We start from the raw sequence: 19718 nt of genomic DNA on the forward strand, positions 1-19718 counted from the left end.
AAAATGGGCTTTCTTCTTACATATTTGATCTTAATGAAAATACAATAGTGCAACACTACGTTTCAAGTTATGGGTACCGGCAAAGTTTCATATTTGTTCATTCTGTAGTTTTTGAGAATATACTGTTAGCAAAATTTGGCCTTAGCTCCATTAGTAGTAAGATTACCATCTCAACTGTTTAACATTACAATTACAGGTACTGACAATTTTGAATTTCACTTGAATGAAACAAGTTTGAACATACTGCCTATCTGTTTTGAGCCATGGCTACCAGCAGAGCTGTAGTGGTGGGTCTTCAGCAGCGATATAATGACTATCAGTACGTTACCATATCTTAGAAGAGGGTGCACGGGAGGCTGAAAATAAATATCTCCATTATGAGACTTCCTTGCCTATTGGCTTTTTATTAATATCTCCTTGTGGACTGATTTTACAGGGAAGGTGCTGTCATTTAAAGCTATGACCATGGACAAATTGGAGGGTGAGGCAGTGATAGAGGTTGAGCGTTTGTCCAAGCTTGGAACAGCACGGTAAGTTAAACTGTTTTTAAAGGACACATGCTTGCTTGTGCTTCAAATGTGAATTTGGAATAATGTACATTACATAACACTTCTGTTATAACTGTTAGGTAACATATCGGGATTTAGACAGTACCTTTCTTTTACTCAATCGTCACTTTTCGGTTGCAGTGTACTAGGAGACAAAAGTAAAACAAAGAGCCCTTTCAAGCGTGTGTTTCTTCGCTCTCTCTAAATCTGTTTGTACCCACAAACTGAACAATATTACAATGAACAGCTCTTTGCCTTTTTGGAAATGATTGTTTTGCAATGTAATACTCATACTCACTGACACTGGACTCAAAGAAACATGGGACTTGTGAAAAGGAGTTTTATAAGGGCTGTGATTTTATTTGATAAAATTAACAAAATACCACAAACCCTCTCATGAGCCTAATTCAACCTTAAGAAAGTAGATCTTGGTACATTTAAATCCTTCAACAATAGGTGAACAATGGCTAAAGCTTATATCCAGTGCCCATTGGAGAATCGGTTCTCTAATATAAATTGATCGCCCGACTCGCGGCCTTGAAAACAAACTGGTTTGGTTTTAGACCGTGAGTCGGGTGATCGGACTGTGCCACGTTGGTCGCTTTGTGCCCTCAACCTGGCTAGTCCCGCCTACCAAACCAAACTGATCATGCTAATGGGCTCTGTTATTAAGCTTAATTTAGCTATATATGTATATATACAATTTTACTTTTTATATGATGTGATGACATAAATAATTTTGTTCATCCTTTAAGGTTGAAATTGAGAGGGAAAGATAAATTTTCAACTCTCTAGTTTAAAAAAAAAATGTGAATTTGACATTCATTTGGTGCATTGAGATGAGTTATGTTTTTTCAAAATACATTCTGCTGCCTTGGAAATAATATTTAAAAAAAAAGATTTTTATGCTGGTATCTGAAAGTTGCGTACCTTTTATTTCGTTTCTCATTCTTTGGATAACGTTTATGAAAAAGGATGTCACAATTAATAAAGTTTTGTATTGAATTACTTAAAAGACGTGTTCAATCAAAAGGAATATCATGTCTCAGTTTTGACAAAATTCTCTTGCTTTTCAATATGAGATTCTATTTCAAAGCTGCAGTACAATATTATGTTTTACTTTTTTTTAAAATGCAGGTTTCAACAAGGACACAAGAAAAAGGCTTTAGAAGCATATCGCAATGCCCACAAAGCATCACAAGCCCTTGGGCAGTTTGGATATATTCAGCGTGCTTGTGCCTTCAATCTAGGAGCCATGCTTATCTCTTATGGAAACTTCAGTGAAGGGCTCTTATATCTGAATCAGGCCGTAAGTGAATATATAGGCTTATATAATATGTGCATACAAAATATTTATGCTTTCAAGTATGGAACAGAGGTTTGAAAATAATTTGATGCCAGTATTATGAAAAAGTAGAAAAAGTAAATGGCATGTATGTGTGTTGGGAATGAGAAAGAGGGAAAGGGAGGTGCTTAGTTAAAAGGAACATAATGATTATATTTTTTTTCATACCTGTCTGGTTATTCCATTCATCATCAATACAAGGTTGTGCATTAACATTATTAAAATATAATGTGACATTTGTCTACTTTATCAGTTTAGTTTACGTAAGTTAATTGTCACTGATAATGGTTCTTCAAATTTTCTTTAATCCTTCAACTGCTATCACTCTAAGTTCCCTGGTGATTTAGATTTTTTTCAGCTAACGTTACTGACATGATGTTGATTTATATGGTTGTTTTTAAGTATAGTTAGTTTGCAAGTGTCCTCATATTTTTTATTTATTCTTACTATAATTCCAGGTACCCCCTGAGGGTAAGTGTGATGGAAGATCCAATGGCGATTTGTTTTTTAACTATGGACTGGCTCACGAAGGGCTGGAGAACTGGTCAGAGAGCGTACAGTACTTTCGTAAAGCTTTGAAAGAATATGAGTCCGAAGAAAGTAATATGAAAATGGAGACGGACACTATTCAAAGGCTCGCAAAGCTTTCAAAAGAAGCAGGTTTCTTTCAGGAAGCAGATACTTGGCTGCAACAACTGACTGCAGCCTATAATAAATCAGGAGAACGAGAAAAGTCTTTGCAGGTTTGTCTCAAATATATCTACTCGTGAAAAGGCCAAAAGAAAGTCATAACAGAGTCGATTATAATTACATTAAAATCTTTTGTGTGTAAATTGTGTGTAATTATTCACTTTGTCAGAATAATTCAAAATAAATTCATACAGTATTATTCAATACTTTTATTTTTAACTTTTAAAATAAAATGTTGTTGTTAGAACGATGTTGAGAGAAGGTACTTTTTTCCTGTCTTCTCTAGATATGTTGAAATGATGGGAAGTTGTTGATCAACCATAGAGTGGTCAGGTTCTGAGAAGGTACAAGTTACTCTGTGATGATACTTATTTCTATTTTTTTTAACAATAGATGGATATCAGTTTTACTTCACTCACTCACGTTTGACAAGTGCTTTTAATTTCAATAATTACTTTTCAAGGATAGGTTTGATTCTTGTTCACTTCCTCTGAAACAGAACATACATCTGATCTAGAATTTGATCTGTTTTGCTTATATTTTAAAGTTAAAAATACGAAAAATATTTTGGCTTCTTGTCTCTTCTACACACTTATTGCTCTTCCAGACGCAAGCTGAGCATGCCCGCCTTCTTCTTGAAAAGCTAGGCAGAGCAGACGTGGCCGAGGTGGTGGCTGACCAGTGCTTTGAAAGTGTTGAGAAATGTCCTTCATCAAAAGTGCTTGGTATGTGGAACAACAGTTAAAATCTAGAGTATTTCTCTAGCCTTTGAAACAGACAGTAGTTGAGGTGATTTGAAGTGTCTATTTGTGCAAAAACGCCCTTTTATGACATCAAATATTGAACAAGATGAAGGCTTTTGAGTGTGTAAGATATCAAAATTAGGAACTAGTTCCAACCAACATTTCACACCATCTGGTTTTCAATTTTGGTTTCCTCTGAGGATTTGACAGTCTTTGAAAGCCTTACTGTTAAACATTTTAAAAAGAAAAAAAAACCGTTTGTGTGATCCCAAGAACAACAACTGGCTGTGTAAATGCCCTTCTAAATTCAGGGTTTTAAAACAAACAGTTAAAAAACGCATGGAGTATGAATTCTTTAGGCTGTTCAATATACTTTATGAAATGTTATTAGAGCCAGAGTACACCTTATTCAGTTTGAAATAAGTCTGTAATGGAATTGAAATAGTTTTGCCCCCCTCCTCCTTGTTGATAAGTGAATTATTTCTGCTGTTTTTTTCCAGTGAAAGCTGGTTTTACTTTAAAGAATGGACATATGAGTTTAGGGCAGGAGACATTAAAATAATGAACATAAAAGAACAGATTCGTATTCTAACTTGCTCATTATAATATATATTTGAATTTGTCATCAGGTTATGTCCTTGTGGAGTTGGTCTTGGTTTACACACAAACGCACAACTATGCCAAAGGGATTCAGTGCTGTGAACAAGCCCTATCCCTCCACGGCATGATCCAGGCAGAGCCTAAGCTAGCCGCTGTAGTGTTTCAGAACCTTGGGGCTATCTACAACCACATGAAGCAGTACGAATCTGCTGTTGAGTTTCACGCAAAAGCTGCTGAGAAACACGGTAAAAAAAAAATTTGTGTGCCCCTCATCTTTCAGTTAACTCTTTTAAAACACAGTTGAAGCAGTGTTAGTTGTAGTACTTCACAAGACTTCAGCTGCATATTCAGTTGAATCTCCGCTAACAATCACCTGTTGAAGACAATCACCTGTACAAACAATCACACCCACTTTCTCCTTACATTTTTTCTATTTATAATGACACTGTCTAATAAGACCACTTGTATAAGATTATACCATTTTTCTCCTCAACAATGGGTGGTTGTCTAGGTGGACAGGTTTGACTTGATTATGTTTATTTGAAATGGACAACATCACTGACAATAGTTTCTCTCAGCTGTTACCGTCAGGTTTAATTTGGTTCAATAAGCTGTCTCAGTGAAGAGTGCATCAGTTTTACTCATGTTTTTGTGCAGTGCCATCTTTTAATTTCATATCTATTGCCGATTTGATGATACATTTAGTTTGTTGAAGGGGATGAGTGGAATAGGACAGTTTAAAACACTAAGAAGAGTATTGTGCAATCATCTAGAACATTTATGTAGTCTGTAGTGCTATTCTCCAAATGTTCTATAAAATGTTTGTCCTTTAACAATTATGGGGTCAATTTTAGTCGCACATATACATTGTTTTATGTCTGGTGGGATAGCGTTTTATATCTGTATAAGCTCTGGGTCAGCTTTGTCTCATGGTTGAACTCAATAAAGTTGTGGCTACCTTGTTATGCTCACACTTCATTTTAGGAAGCTCTGGACTCAAAATCTTTCCTATATTCATCATTTTTAAAAAAAGCAGAGTACCATTGTTTTATTTTGATTTGTGCCACTCTTCCTATGACAGCTGTACTCAAGGACAGGAGGAGCCAAGGTCACTGTTTCATGAACATGGGCTATGCATACTCTCAGATAGGAGACATGGGAAAAGCTGGAGACTTCTTTCTTCATGCTCTGCAAGCTGCTAAAGATTGTGGTATGATTTTTAAAAAAAATGTATTTTTGCACAGTTGGTTGATGATCGAATTGTTAAAAAATTGTGTGGACTTTTGATTTACCTTTCTATAACTTACAACACAAATTGTGGTTTGTGTAACTTAAGTGCCTGCTGCATGTAAAAAGTACTATTTTTAATTAAACCTTGCTGGTAGCAAAGGAAAGAATCAGATGCATTGACAGCTCTGTGGTTCTTTTTCTTACTTGCAAACACTTCATAGTTTACATATTTTACTTCAAATTGAAAGGTCCTTCTTGAAAATCTTGCGTTAGCAAACAAGTAGAAGTTGTGAGATTTTTTTTTGCAACAAGCCCAAAACAAAAATGTAGGTGTTGCCCTAAGTTAGCTAAAATTTTGTAAATATTTTAATTCATGAAAGTTTTCGTACTCTCCTGTATTAGAGTAAGATGAAAAGAGAAATTTGCTGAAATGCTTACTTTTACTTTAGATGATAAAGGATAAATGCTGTGAGGTATCAGGAGCCATGGTTTACAAAATTTATATTGCAATTATTCATACACACCATTTCTTGAATGTGTACGTTTTCCCAGCAGAATTTTTTGTTCAGGTATATCAGACCATGTGACATGATAATACAGGTTCTAATTATAAATAAAATGGCTTGGTTTTCTCTTTTTTGTTTTTGTTTAGTAATTCTCATGTTGATAATTATTTCTCAGGTGACAGAAAAACAGAGTGGCAGAGCCTTGAATCACTCGGAGCTGTTGCGTACAACGACAAAGCTTTTAACCGAGCTCAGACCTACTATCGTGATGCTTTGACCGCCTTTGCACAGTCCCCTGAAGCTGCCAGCGTCGAGACTCAAGAGAGAATCCTTTCCAAGCTGAAGGAGATTATCCAGCAGCAAATTCCTAAAGCTCCGCAGAAGATTGATGGGAGTAACTTTGCTGGGAAAGTAAGAAGTGATACACTTATTTAAAAAAGTATATTGCCTAGATTTTTCAAAATGGTTTTCGTTGATCTGTACAGAAAAAATGTAGGAACTGAGTGAGCATTTTTTGGGGGTGGGTTGATCTTACAAAATAACCTTTCCTCAGATTTAATTCAAGAAGACTAAATAATGCTTTCATTGTTGAGATACAGTTGAATTCTTATAGTTCAGTACAGTTTAGGTAAACTTCTAATGGGTTGGTGCAAAAAGTTCTTTTGAGTTATATTTTTTTAGTTTTTGTTTTAAATTCTTTATTGATCTGAAATAAACTTGAATGGCAATGTTGCATTATCATTTCATTAAGAGAAAAAAAATAATTTTAAAACGAGATATTACAGTGGAGTTGGCTTTTTAATAGAATGAAATGATCAGTGATAAGTTTAAAACTTTTTGCTGCTTTTTAGATCTGTTTACAAGAAAAAATGCTGATTAATCATATTTGTTTTTTTACTTTCAATTTCAGGGTTCCCATGTCAGTGAGGGTGAAGGTTCGTCTTCTGAGGAGGTGTGTTTCTTAGTGTTGAAAACAAATTATATCTGTTGTCCTGATTGTATTTTGTGGCAATGACTCTGCTTCTATCATCTCATCTGAAAAATGTTGATGCCATTATGGTATAAAAAAATTATGTATAAAATTTTGGTGCTTGAGACTCAGGCAAGTGTTGTCAATGAAAGATGCAGAGGACTATACATCCAACCTATAATGTTACTGTCTCTTACAAAATTGAGTAACATTGTTTGACAGTACTTTACAGAGTGAGTAAAATTCATTGGAGTTCCTCATTCCTTTTATGTCAAGAGACAAAGTCTAATAACAGTTATACTCGTTTAAGTCTCCTTTTTTCTGCTTGAATCCAATGTATCATTGTATCACTTTGAGGTTTTCCTAATGTAATGTTCTATATTTGGATTTCTCTATCAATAGGAAAAAGAAAACGAGAAAGTTGATTCTCCTGGTACGAAGGTGGAAGGACGAGTGTTTGCTGTGAGAAGGAACTCTGGCGGTGTCAAGTAAGTTGACACGAAGCTTTGGAGGCCTTCTAACAGTTTTTAAATGCTTCATGACATGCCCAATGTGACAAAAGTTTGACTCACTCTAGACTTTATTATCGATTCAAGGTAATCTATTGGAACTAGGGTTTTAATACTGTGAATGTATTTAAAAAACTGTTCTTTGGTGAGTGGAACTGAATATTACTCATTAGCTGCTCTTTTTAATTTCAGCCTTGTATTTTACTTTATTTTTTTTGTGATAGCTTTACGATAAAGGTACCAACCCTGTTGTCTCATGAAGGCTGCATAAAATTTCAGTTTTAGCAAGCTGTAGGTGATATATTCAAGGGTTTTGTTTCTAAAACTTTGAATGGGTAATTGGTGATGAACCAAAAATATACATACGGTCTGCTCTAGCAGCCACAGAATGATTGCTTGGAAAGTGGCATGGCTGAACGCTCTTCCCTATCAACAACAACTTCCTCTTATTTGTTCCCCACATTTCAGCGCTCATGAGTACAGTGAGTTGAGTTGGTCTTTCTGCTTTTTTCCACCTCTCAACTCAACATCTTTGTAGATGTAACTGCGATCAGGGAATAATTTTATAACTGTCGTGTTTTGTCAGCCCTGTACACATAATCGGTCGACCAGTCCTCGAAAAGCTGTGTCAGCTTTGTGTCGAGCTTAAAGTCACCGTCCCCAAGGGAAGTGACTGCAATCACTAAAATGTTGAGGAAACGAATGGTTCCATCCATTTCCCCCATTGCTCAGGTTCAAGCGCTCTGCATAAACTCACACTTTGGAGCCCTCTCAAGCACCGTGTGTTTAGGCGGAGACCACTGTATTTGTCTGTATGTATCACAGGTACATTTCAAGTCTATAAAGAACATTTTCTTTAAAATTTTGTACTCATGAGCTCTTCCACAATTTTCCTAGTTCTTAATGCTTCTTTTTCTATTCTCAGATATCTCCGAGTGAGAAGGTCAGGGACTCTCAAACGATTCAAGAAAGTTGCTCTTGGACTTGATGATGAGCTGACGAATACTGGGGGATCTCACCATCCGGAGGTGTTTCGCTTGTTCAAAGCTGACGTCAAGGGAAAAATACCCAGTGGGGATGAGGAGTCACTCATTGGAGCAAATGATCCTGAGGATATTGATGATGAAGAGTTGGAGAATGGTCCCAAGTCAGTGTTTTTGCTCAATATACTTTTTGTTTGTTAATTTCTCGTTTTGTAAAGGTCTTGATCGTCTACTGATCTGTTCACTGCTAGAGTTTTCACAAATTATTAAGCAGGACAGAGCCACCCCGTAGCTAATCCATAAATATATCATTAGCATAACAATACACAACCTTATTATCATTTATCACTTCAGCATGTTAATGTATCCTTTTATCTTTCCATCTTTTCTATTTTTACCAGATTTGAGACTTATCTTTATGTTTACATCTTATGCCATTGGAAAAAAAAAATACAAGCATATAATTATTAAAACCACGAATGGAGGTTTGTAGAAGTAGCACTTTCAGAGTTTCCATAATTTATACTGGAAATCCAGTACCGTGTCTGATTATAGTATATTATGTCTATCCTATGATAAAACTCCTAGACCAGTGTGCCCTTGTGTGTTTTTCACCTGGAATGATATGAAAGAAAAGTGTATTAAACTTTCTACTGGTATGTTTCAAAGGAACATTTTATAATGGTGGTTACAATTTGTTTTTGTGTTTGATTTCAGTGTGGTTGAGCTGAGAGATGGAAACAGAAAGAGGTTAGTTCATTCAGAGCATATTATGTTAGCATAATGTATTACTGAATGTTAAGAATATTGGATTATGGCTGCATTACCTGCTCTACTTTTTATCAAATTTCTTAACTGGAGACTGCAAAACTTTATTTATTTCATCGCTCAAGTTTTTGTTACCCATTGTTTGTGAACTTTTCCTCAAAAGTAAATGTGGATTATGAAACTGGATGGAACATTGTGTGCTCTATTGTTTCAGTTGTATGTTTCATCAGGATAAAGTAGAGGGAAAAAAATGCATTTGTACATGTTTTACAACGCCATCAGAGAGCAGCAATCACAGTTGGCAGCAAATAATATGAGGCTTCACGAATAAGAAATGCTGAAACCAAGAGAAGCACACATCCACAAGTGGAAGTGGAGCATTTAAATCTTCAAAACCTGGCAAGCTTTTCTCTATCAGAATTGGTCTTATCAACCACTGCAGAAGCCACAAATCATCGTAACCTTTAATTCTTGAAATGCTTCTATTTAGCTGGAGAAATATTCTCCTCTGCGGATGTATTGGTCATCATCAGAATTGATGGATGAGCTATTATTATAACACCCCCATCAACACAATTTAGATCATTTAGCAGTTTGTGGTGCTTCGATCCTGTCTGTCAAGGCCAATCTGGGCTGAGAGGGAAACTGCTTCTCAACAGATAGACGGAGATACTCAAAAAAACCTCCCCCCATGCAGGATTCGAACTCCTGTCTTCTGTGCGCAAAGCAAAGCTTCTGACAAATACACCGCCCAAGCCGATCAAAGGGTGCAACTCTTTTCAAATAACTTGGCTTTGGTGGTCTTGTGATTAGACTGTTTGGCTCACCATCAAATAGTCGTAGGTTTTAACCCCATCAAGGGCTCTGCGTTTTGTCCTTTGGGAAAAGCATTTTACTCTAATTTTCCTCACTTCACCTCACTCAGATGGAAACAGGTGCCTAACTGTAGATGGCAAACTATCTTGTCAGTTTGTGTTTGAACACTTAATCGGCTGCCAACACTGTATGCGTCCTTGGAAGCCAAGAATGTTTCTGAGTATTCTAAGGTCTGCTGGGGTTATAATATAGATTACAAAGCAAATAGAATTTTCTGTCTGGAATATGTGCAATACAAATACTATTTGTTTTTATTGTTACTTGATTTTTTAATAATAAGTTCATGTTTCTTTGATGTTTATAGAAAGGGGTAAGGGAAATGCAAAAGCCAAAGAAAAGCAGAAGAGTGAAATATGCCCTTTTTTGTCAAATGTTCTACCTTTTGTAAAACTCTGTTAATATGTTTCTCAACAGATATGTTAAAATTCGCAAGTCTGGATCCCTGAGGAAATTCAAGGCTCATGGCTCTGGTGCAAAGAATGGAGAAGAAGAACGCATCTATGAAGTACTGGAGTCAGATGGGGAACTAGACCCAGAGGATGGACTCACTTCTCAGGAGGATGAAGACAAAGATGATGAGGAAGATGTGGAAAGCACTAAAATTAGGTATGATGATGTGTATGTTGCAGCGAAAAAAAAATCTTTGTAACATACCTTCTTTGATATAGTTTTTTGTAATTTTAGACTTGTATCATGGTATACATCCTTGTATATAACATATTTTCATGGCATGAATTGATAGTATGGATGAACAAAGATATTATTTTTAGATGTATCTTGTCCATGATAACCTGTTGTTGGGTATTAGAAAAGAGAACTGTCTTTTTAAAATCCAACATGACAGTAGATGAACATATGTAATGAGAAAATTGTGGGAGACATTACATTTCACTTCAAGAACTGTACTGCTTTTGCTGAGATTATTTCTTAGTCTCATGTTATGTATGTTCTTCATTAGATTCTATATGTGCTAGTGACTGTTTTAAGTCTGGAAGTCATGATTTGTTTTGTGATATAGGCATCAGCGCCCACCTGACTCGTATGTGAAGTCTCCTGGCCGTAAAGTGCTGAGCGACACAATGAGTGGGAGTGAGGAAGTGGAGGAGGTTGGCGACGACAACTCTGATGATGATAGCGAAAAGGAAGAGCAGAAGAAGATGAGAGCAGCCATGGCAAAGTTTAAAGATGGTGAGGTGTTTGCTTTGAAATGCTTATTTCATTGATTGAACGTAAATTACATTATAACACTGATAGGTTGAACACAGAAGACTCGAAATCATGCATCCCTCGAAGTGTGCCTGCGGTTCCATTTTTTTCGTTCTTTTTTTATCTTTGTAAGATATCCCTCGAAGTACTGAGGCAGGTCCCAACGAATTCCAGCTGTCCGTGTTAGACTGTACGTGAGTTCTTCACAAGGTCTTTGCTCCTTCCTATGCCTGTTATAGAGCTCTGTGTACAACTCATCCTCTCTTTTGTTCACTTTATTTACTCTTTGAGGCTGTCTTTCACATGATTGCAGCCCTCAGCTTGTCTTCAAACTGCTCGAGCTATGCATTGACACGAAAACTTTCCCGCGCAGGAAGAGGTGTAAAATCTGACTCCTGCCTGCCACCCAGATTGTACATCTGGGCAAAAAAAAATGTCCCCCAATCATTGTTATTTGCAGGGGAGGGATGGGATTGGTTGATCATGCTTATTACATCAATACGTGGGGCTATGGGAGGAAACAGAGGGGACATTCAATCATTTTTGTAATTCCTTGTTCAAACAATGGTCCTAATGAGATGCAAGCACAGGTGGCAATGGATTAGTGAGACTGACGCATGCCATTATCAGAGCAGCTGGGATAGCACTTGGGAGGTGCAGAGTTTTCACCACTGCTTGCTGACTGGACAGGCAACTCTTGATTCCTGTTCCCAAGAAGAAAACTGTTTAAAGTGGAATTTCCCCACTTCAGCCAGGTGGGAATGGGTACCTCGCTATCGACAGTGAAATGTATTGTCAGTTTGTTAGTGTTTGAGCTCTTAATCTGCTGCTTGCACTGTATGCCTCCTGGGAGGCCGAGAATATTTCTATGTGTACTAGGGTCTGCTGGAGTAATAAAAGTTGTAAAATGCATAGAACAAACTGTAGAGTGTGGATATGGGCAATATGAATGCAGTTGAAAACCTTTGTGCTAGCAGCCAAGGATGATTTGTTAGCATATGAAATCAATCCTGTGTGCAATTAGAAATGAGCTGAGCTATTATATTATGCAAATGCTGTTCCTTATCCAACGATATGGACCACTTTTAGTCTCTGAAAATAGAGCAATGTACAATGCACTGTTTTTCATATTTTTGTAACTTGTGTAATATTTTGAAAAGTGTTTTAGTATGTTATTTATTGCGTTTAGAAGCAAAATTAATTCTTCCTTTGAATGCATTTTAACTATTTATGTTTGCAGCAACAACACTTAAAGAGGTGGAGGCTGATGTTCATGTGCAGGTAAAGTTTCAAAAGTTCTGATCATCTTAGTAGTAGCCTTGTCCTTTTCACTGTTAGTTCATACATGAGCCGAGGTCAAAAGGTGCCCAATCTATAGTATTAAATACAACTTTCACACAGAAAGCAAACAAAGGCTTTTTCTGCAAGTCAAGAGGATTAATTTTTTTATTTTCAGTCAAAAAAAGATAATGGTTATGAAGCATTTACTGAGAATTTGATGATAAACATTAGGAGGTGAATAGTTTCCCTTGTGACATTTGACACAAAACAAGGTCAAAATAAGACATATAGACTCTATCAATCAATAATATTGTGTTATTTTTCACTTCAAGGAGTTAATTTAAATGCATATTATTGCAACAGGTAATAAATAAATGTGACGACATCGTAAAAAACAATGACACATTGTGCATCATGTCACGAGGGAAACCAGGAATTGTCTAAAAGTTTTCTATGACAATAAGTAAAAGCTACAGATGTAACGGACAATGTAAAAACTAATTTGCTGAAGCATTTATGAATAAAATACACACACACAGGTATTAGCATTTTGATATATAATTTTTTGTAATTTCTAGTTTTCCCACGACAAAGAGCTATGTGACACGAAAAAAGGGAAACCAAATTTATTGTTTCAGACATAGGAACAAACAAAACCTCACCATACAGTTTGAAATATTGCTGGAATAAGAAAATATGCAATACCCTTTGATTTAATATGTGCTGCTTAGGCACAAAATAAGTAAAATCTACAATTTAGTTTCCCTTGTGACAAACTATTTGAATACACCAATACATAGAGAAATATGTTGCTTACATCAGATATCTGACACAAGAAATTCAGCTCATTTCGTTCAAGACAGATAGTCATGACTATATGAAATTAATTCTGCGATAATGCAGCAGCGGATTTCAACGTTATGGTCCTGGTCTCCAAAAGCATGGAAACTTAGAGAACGAGGTACGCAATTCCCATCACCAACAGTCGAGACTGGGTATACTATATTTTCAAGATGAGGAGGTAAAAGACCAAGTGCTACAGAATCAACTGTACCAACATCAAGCACTTGCAAGACAGATCAGGGAGTGGATGTTGGTTGAAGTACTGAGACATTGAATTAACAACGGTTTTTGAGTTCAGTAAAAGACTGACAGTTTGACATTTTCTCTTGCTCTGTATCACAAAACTATGCTCGAGGCATAACCATGGATGTGTTAAAAATCATAAAACTGAGAATTTCAATAAAATTCGTACTAGTATAAAAAAAATGTACTGTTAATTTTCACACAGGCCTTATTAGGATGGCAGGGTTCTGATGATTCTTGTTTTATCAAAAGGGATCTTAGAGGGTGCTTTTATAGATATAAATATAGAAACATTTAGCTTCTTCATTGATGAATGGGTCCAAGGGTAAACTAGGGGAATGGTAGATTTTGGTATCTTTGGCAGGGATATTGTTTTAAGAACTGTGTTATCCAGACTTTCAGGATTTTGTCTGAATTTTTTTAAACCTCAGATGAATACCTTATCTTTTCAGGCAAGGAGAGGTGACGGTGATTCTTCCTCTGAGCGTGAAGAAGAAACAAGTGAGGAAAGTGAATCAGATGACGATGAAGATGCTACAGAACGGAGGTATGCACTCTTTCAGTACTTCTAGATGTTTCAGCTTTCTTATGGAAAAACTGTTTCTTGTGGTAACTCTTTGACAACCATGCCCAGGCTATCATATTTCATTCTTCTCACCTTTTCCGAAATTGATGCTATACGCCAGATTGACTTTTAACCTTTTTGATACGACAAGTTTGTGCTTTCCCTGGTATGTCAAGATGTGTAAAATTGTGTCACTCCATGATGCACAAGATATGTCAGTAGGACATTAAACGGGAAGGCGTTGTCTCTTCTCGGACTAAAATGAATTGAACAGATTTTTTACATTTTGAATGCTGTAGGAATTCCATTTTATCTAGACTCCTTTAGGTCAACAGCTAAATTTACATCACTGCACGCTGAAACGTGAGCTTGATGCACAAAGTGGAAAAGACAATGCATGCTCAGATCTATAATTCTATCAACTGTGTTTTTTTATTTACAGGCGAGGTAAAGCTCCCACTCTGCCTTCCAGACCTCCACCTGATACAGGTGAGGTACGAACGTATGAGCGGCCTCTGAATAACAGTGAAAAGATCTACGAGACTATCGATCACAAACCTCCGTCGGGGCGTGGGCGTGACGGCGATCATGTGCATTTCAAAGGTGAGCAGGAGAGCGGTTCTCTCTATTCTCGAAGAGCGTCTGACCTTGATGGACATAATTACTTCCATTCTGATGAGGAACCAATGAGGAAAATGAAAGAGGAAGTATCCACTGGTGGTGATGACCCTGAAGGTGGAGGTGGGTATGGAGGGGGATCCATGTCCTCGAGCTAGGGGAGACTAGAGGCTCTTGGGATTTCTTACTTACCCCCTACCAGTATCTTTGTGAACTAACATCTTCTAGTCTCCAGCTTTCAGCTGTTCTGACTGACTTCTTGTTATGGCATGCTCGTAGTCTGATCATTATTGTGTTGTTGCTTTTATACCTTGCTCTGAAAATATGTTGTGGCAAAATTGCAATACAATTTTTTTTTTTAATGAGTGAGTGGTCTCGTAGAAGAAAGGCCATTCTCCACTTTACTGAAATGCTAGACTTTTTCATACCTTCATGAAATAGTCCCACAACACACGTAAGTTTGCCAGTGGTAGTTTTTTGCTAGTTTCTGAAGTTAGGTTTGAAGTCTCTAAGCGCCCATATCATCACTCCTCCACAAGGCCTTTCCCCCTGTTACTGTCACATCCCAAGTACCCAATTATAAAATAGCACTACATTTACTACGACATCGTTGTGTTAAATTATCAGCAGTAGCTGCGCATAGATATACTGAAATCAGACTCCTGAACCAGTTTCTTATTTATAGAATTTAGAGTTTCAGGCTGACGTATCAGCCACATCAGGTTTATCCTCATGTTTTTTGTATGTTTGGTTTTGACTCCTGTCACAATAATTTTTTTCTTGATTTACATTTGGGTCATTGGCTTTTGATGCTGCTGCTTGAGCCATGATGAGACTGTGTAAAATCACTTTGTCGGCCAGCTGTTTTTATATACTAAGCCCAAAATTTTAAAAGATTTTTATGGCAATTTCTTAATCTGTGGTATTGGTTACATGTGCTCAAGAAACACCTTGTCAAAGTTCCACTTCTAAATATTGAAAAAGCAAAGAAAGGATGCCTTAATTATGTGTAATTGTTTAAAAGAATTAACATTTTCTCTCTCCTGAGAAATTTTGTTTTCTGGACTTGATGAAAGATTTGAAACACTTGCCAAAGATTTAATTTTGAATGAATGCCAAAAAAAAAAAAAGAGCTGTCAAAATTAAAAGAATATTTCCCCAACACTCTATGTAAGATGCAGCTGACTTTCAAAAAGACCTTTTTTGACATCTGGGGGCTTCGTCTACTTTTTTTGGCAGCTTTGTTAAAGGCAGGAGTGGGAAACAATGGTTGAATTACCACATGATATTCTTTTAGTGTTATGAATTGCTCCACTATTCTCCTGTCCTCTTTGGGAGATCTTTCATTTATCTGTACTTATTATATCAGGTGATGATTTCATCTCCTAGCTATGCATTTTTTTAGTATGGAAATAAATACATGTATAGCTTTATGTATCTTATGAGATATTTGGTGGGTTTTTTTGTTTTTTCTCAGGTAAGACACTGACTCTTTCCAAGCATGCCTTTCCTGTGAGAGAAACTAGATTACATTGTTTACCCGAAAGAGTGGTATAGCTTACAAATATATGTATAAACTTCTGTATTGTTTAGTCTCCCTCTTACTGTAGATTTTGTGTATCATGAAGACTTTTCATGTGAAATTCTTCCTTTCAAGATGTGCAGTGATGATTTATTAAATCCAAATGTACTCTTTTTAGGTGAAAGGTAAATTTTTAAGCGGTGAGACAGGAGTCCACTTCCCTTTTTTATTCTTCTGATTAGCATTTTGCTTTACAAAAAATCTGCTTAACTCGAAGAAATTGGCTGGTCCTGAGGAGTTTGTGTTTTCTGGGGTTTATTGTATGATTGTTACTGATATTCAGTTTATGACCCATTCTGTGTTATGGGTCTTTTTTAGTTGCGATTAAAATTAAAAAGAAAAAAACAACTAGTCATATCAAAGATGCTCTGCATTTTTTCTAATCTCATTCTGTTGATGAGGTTGTTAACCCCCACTTTACCAAACTTTTTAAAAAACATTTTATTATAGATTGGTGAAAGGATATGTGGTTGAAGAGACATGATCAGGACCATGGAAGGGTATGGAAAAGTGTAACAAAGAAGAAATTCTGGAATAGCCTTGTGGAGGATGTAGTTGGAATGGGGAATACTACTGTAAATTAATGGGTTTAAAGCTAGTGACCAGACCTTACATGTAATTTTCTGCTAGTGTGTAACTGTTTCTGACATCAGTGTAAGGAAAATGCGTTCAGTTTAGCACGCTCATCATGATCATGCATATAACGAAACACACACATATTGAGCAGAATTTCAGGTCCCTAATATATTATCATCATGTATATTCTTTGCATTTAAAACACACACATAACCAAATTCGTACATAATGAAAGAGAGTTCTGCCACCTGTCAATTTTTCTATATGTAATAATAATAATAATAGATAGTATTTGTATAGCGTAAATCCCCGCCCAACAGCAAGCTCTATGCGCTTCACAATCTATACTATTACCCCGGCAGACCTGAGAGCATTCTGAAACAAACTCAACTTCCTGGGAAGCATACAGAGCAAGCAGCCATTTATAGGCGCTAAAACACTCACAAAGTGACAAGATCTTTCACTGTCTATGGCCGGGTACCCATTTCCACCAGGGTGAAGTGAGGAAAATTCGTGTAAAGTGCCTTTCTCAAGGACACAACGTCGGGCCCGGGGCTCGAACCCCCGACCCTGCAACCTCACGATTACGAGTCCGGTAGCCTAACCCCTAGACTGTCATATGTTGATAGTAACCAAATCTGTCTCAATGCCTGCTACACAAATGTGTTTGTTTGTATGAATAAATAACCTGCCCCTAGTGTTAAGTTGCATTTATCTTCTCAGAGAAGTGTCAAAAATTAAATGGGGAGGGGGGTTTCTCAAATTTATTGTATTCTTTGTTTTTAATTACTGGTAGTTATGAAAGACAGAAATGAGTATAGTATAAGAAGAAAAGGGGATAATTAAAGGGGAAAGCGGGGGAAGAAAGACAAGTTGTTTGGAATCCATTTCATGGAATTGTCACTTTTTGCTACCAAGTTCTAAAAAGTTTCATTGTTTGTGTACATACATAGATAAATGGAAAATTCTGTTAAAATTGTCCCGGCAGGATTTCTTCTGACTTTGTAGGCTGTATGGAGTTGTTATTCATAACACTGAAACGAAGCTTGCCTTTTTTTCAAGTGGCCCTTCTAACAAAATCCTTGTAAACTTACAACTAATTTTTCTTACACGGACATAGCATCACTTCATATCTTGTTATGGTTCTCTTTTTACTGAATGCTCAAAGTTTCCATTAAAAAAATAATGACCCACATCTTACGCCATCTTATTCTTGACTCTCATAGATTTTCCCCAAAATTCTCATTAATTTTGCTCAGAATAGTCCTTTTGTATGTTTTATTTTAAAGCTGTTTTGGGTACAACTATGACATAATCTAGGCAATCTTGAAATTCTATAGATTTTCCTGTTTGCACTAAAAGAAAATTACAAGTGCCGAAAGTCACCCTCAATTACTTTTATATTTAAAGTGCCTTCTGTCTCTGTGGGCTACATTTGGCCAAAATCTCAAATAACTCATTGAAAGCTCAAAATGCCCATGCCTCTCCACTGGAGGCAAAATAAATAGGGCCTTTGGGAGAAAGATTCATGTATAAAAGGGACCATTTGGAAACACTTTTTAAAAAATGTGTTATTTAATTTCACAATACAGTGCCTACAACTTTCACTAAAATGTATATGTATAACCGAATGGAGCAAAGTGATCTGCAGCTTTATTTATAGACTTTCTCTTTAAAGATGCTTAACAGACTAAACTTCCATTTGAAGCTCTCGCGGTCTAGAGTTATGATGTTTGTCTCCCAATCAAAAGTTTCCTGAATTGAAATCTAGCAGCAACCATAAACAATTTTTTCTCTAAAAGTTTGCCTTTTCTCCTCCTTTCCTGTTCTCTAGTCTTGATCTGTCATTTGCTTTCCTCTCCTTCTTTTCACTCCTCCGTGATGTGAAGTCTGTACCAAATGAAATTATGTTAGGCTGTGGGTGCCATTTTTGTATGTGATATTTCATGTTTCTCTACCATGTGCAAATAAGATACCAATAGCTGTGAAATGTGAGGCAGCGCTGTGAAATCAGGCGCTCGTCAAAATAATCAAAGTGAAGAAACTGTCATTTTTCCGTAGGTTTGTGAATTTTTATCAAATTTTTCTTTTGGCTCAGCGTCTTTCATGTCCATTAAAGAACAGATTTCTGTGTGGATTTTACTGAAAAATGTTGATTAAAGGCCCCCAAAAATGTAAATTTTCAGTTTCCACAGACTCTCAAGCTAAGGAAATAACTCATCTTTGGCAGCCATTTTCTCACTAATTTTAGCTCTGAAACCAGGTGACCCCCCACCTCCTTCATTCGCAAATATCTCGACTCATATTCAAGATAAATGGGTATTTTTTTCATCAAAATGAACGAGCTGTAAGTTGATACCAAAACTCCACACGCCCAAAAATTGACGAGAGCCTGATTCCACCATGTCGTGACACAAATGTTTTATTACAGCTATTGTTATGAGAAAGTCATCCTTGGAAATACGTTGTTGTTTTTTTTTTGTCCCTTCCATTGCGATGAAAGCAGGACAATTTTTTTTTCTGACGTCTTTTATGTTCCCTTTGATCATGTGTAATTATTGTAGTGCGCGTTTATTTCTTTTTTTTGAAGCAGATAGAGGCTCACTAAACCACATTGAGAAGATCCTAGCTTGTGTTGAAGTCTTGTCAGATCCTAATCCCTCTAACTGTATCTGTTATTTTCTGTTATTTCAAATGTCCCACAGATATGCTGTACAAGTATCTATAGCTCTCTCATAAACATGACATCTGTTGCATTATTTATTTTTACTTATACACATTTTATTGCCTGGAGCCAAGGTCATATATTATAGACGAATAACTTTAGCTGTGCATTACACTATGGGGGTAAAAAAATTGCAACAGAAATGATTTTGGTGTCATTAGAACCAGAAAATCTTCCTCTATAACATACTGAAAATCGGCATGAATCGGAAGGGAGGAAATTTGTTTAAAATGCCGTTTTATGGTATAGTATCGAAATAGTCAAATATCGATACCAAAACTTTTTAGAATCGCACGCCATATCTCAAAACA

The 19718-nt window shown here is 36.5% G+C and overlaps 1 protein-coding gene across 2 annotated transcripts in view; it reads left to right on the plus strand.

Annotated features, from left to right (window-relative positions):
* Positions 1-19718, plus strand: part of LOC101852699 (AT-rich interactive domain-containing protein 4A) — a 28715-nt gene that overhangs the window by 2146 nt on the left and 6851 nt on the right. The window contains exons 2-17 of one of the 2 annotated variants that reach the window (XM_005100364.3): positions 437-530; positions 1686-1857; positions 2352-2636; positions 3191-3308; positions 3956-4171; positions 5008-5136; positions 5838-6073; positions 6573-6614; positions 7035-7120; positions 8067-8288; positions 8842-8874; positions 10183-10374; positions 10787-10956; positions 12215-12255; positions 13794-13888; positions 14349-14647. In XM_005100364.3, the coding sequence (XP_005100421.1) occupies positions 460-530; positions 1686-1857; positions 2352-2636; positions 3191-3308; positions 3956-4171; positions 5008-5136; positions 5838-6073; positions 6573-6614; positions 7035-7120; positions 8067-8288; positions 8842-8874; positions 10183-10374; positions 10787-10956; positions 12215-12255; positions 13794-13888; positions 14349-14647 (2407 nt within the window). In that variant the 5' untranslated portion in view covers positions 437-459. The remainder of the gene's footprint in view (positions 1-436; positions 531-1685; positions 1858-2351; positions 2637-3190; positions 3309-3955; positions 4172-5007; positions 5137-5837; positions 6074-6572; positions 6615-7034; positions 7121-8066; positions 8289-8841; positions 8875-10182; positions 10375-10786; positions 10957-12214; positions 12256-13793; positions 13889-14348; positions 14648-19718) is intronic. The other variant, XM_005100365.3, reaches the window with a different exon arrangement.

This window comes from Aplysia californica, unplaced genomic scaffold (genome assembly GCF_000002075.1).
Source record: "Aplysia californica isolate F4 #8 unplaced genomic scaffold, AplCal3.0 scaffold00245, whole genome shotgun sequence".
In the NCBI taxonomy this organism is placed as follows: Eukaryota; Metazoa; Mollusca; class Gastropoda; order Aplysiida; family Aplysiidae; genus Aplysia; species Aplysia californica.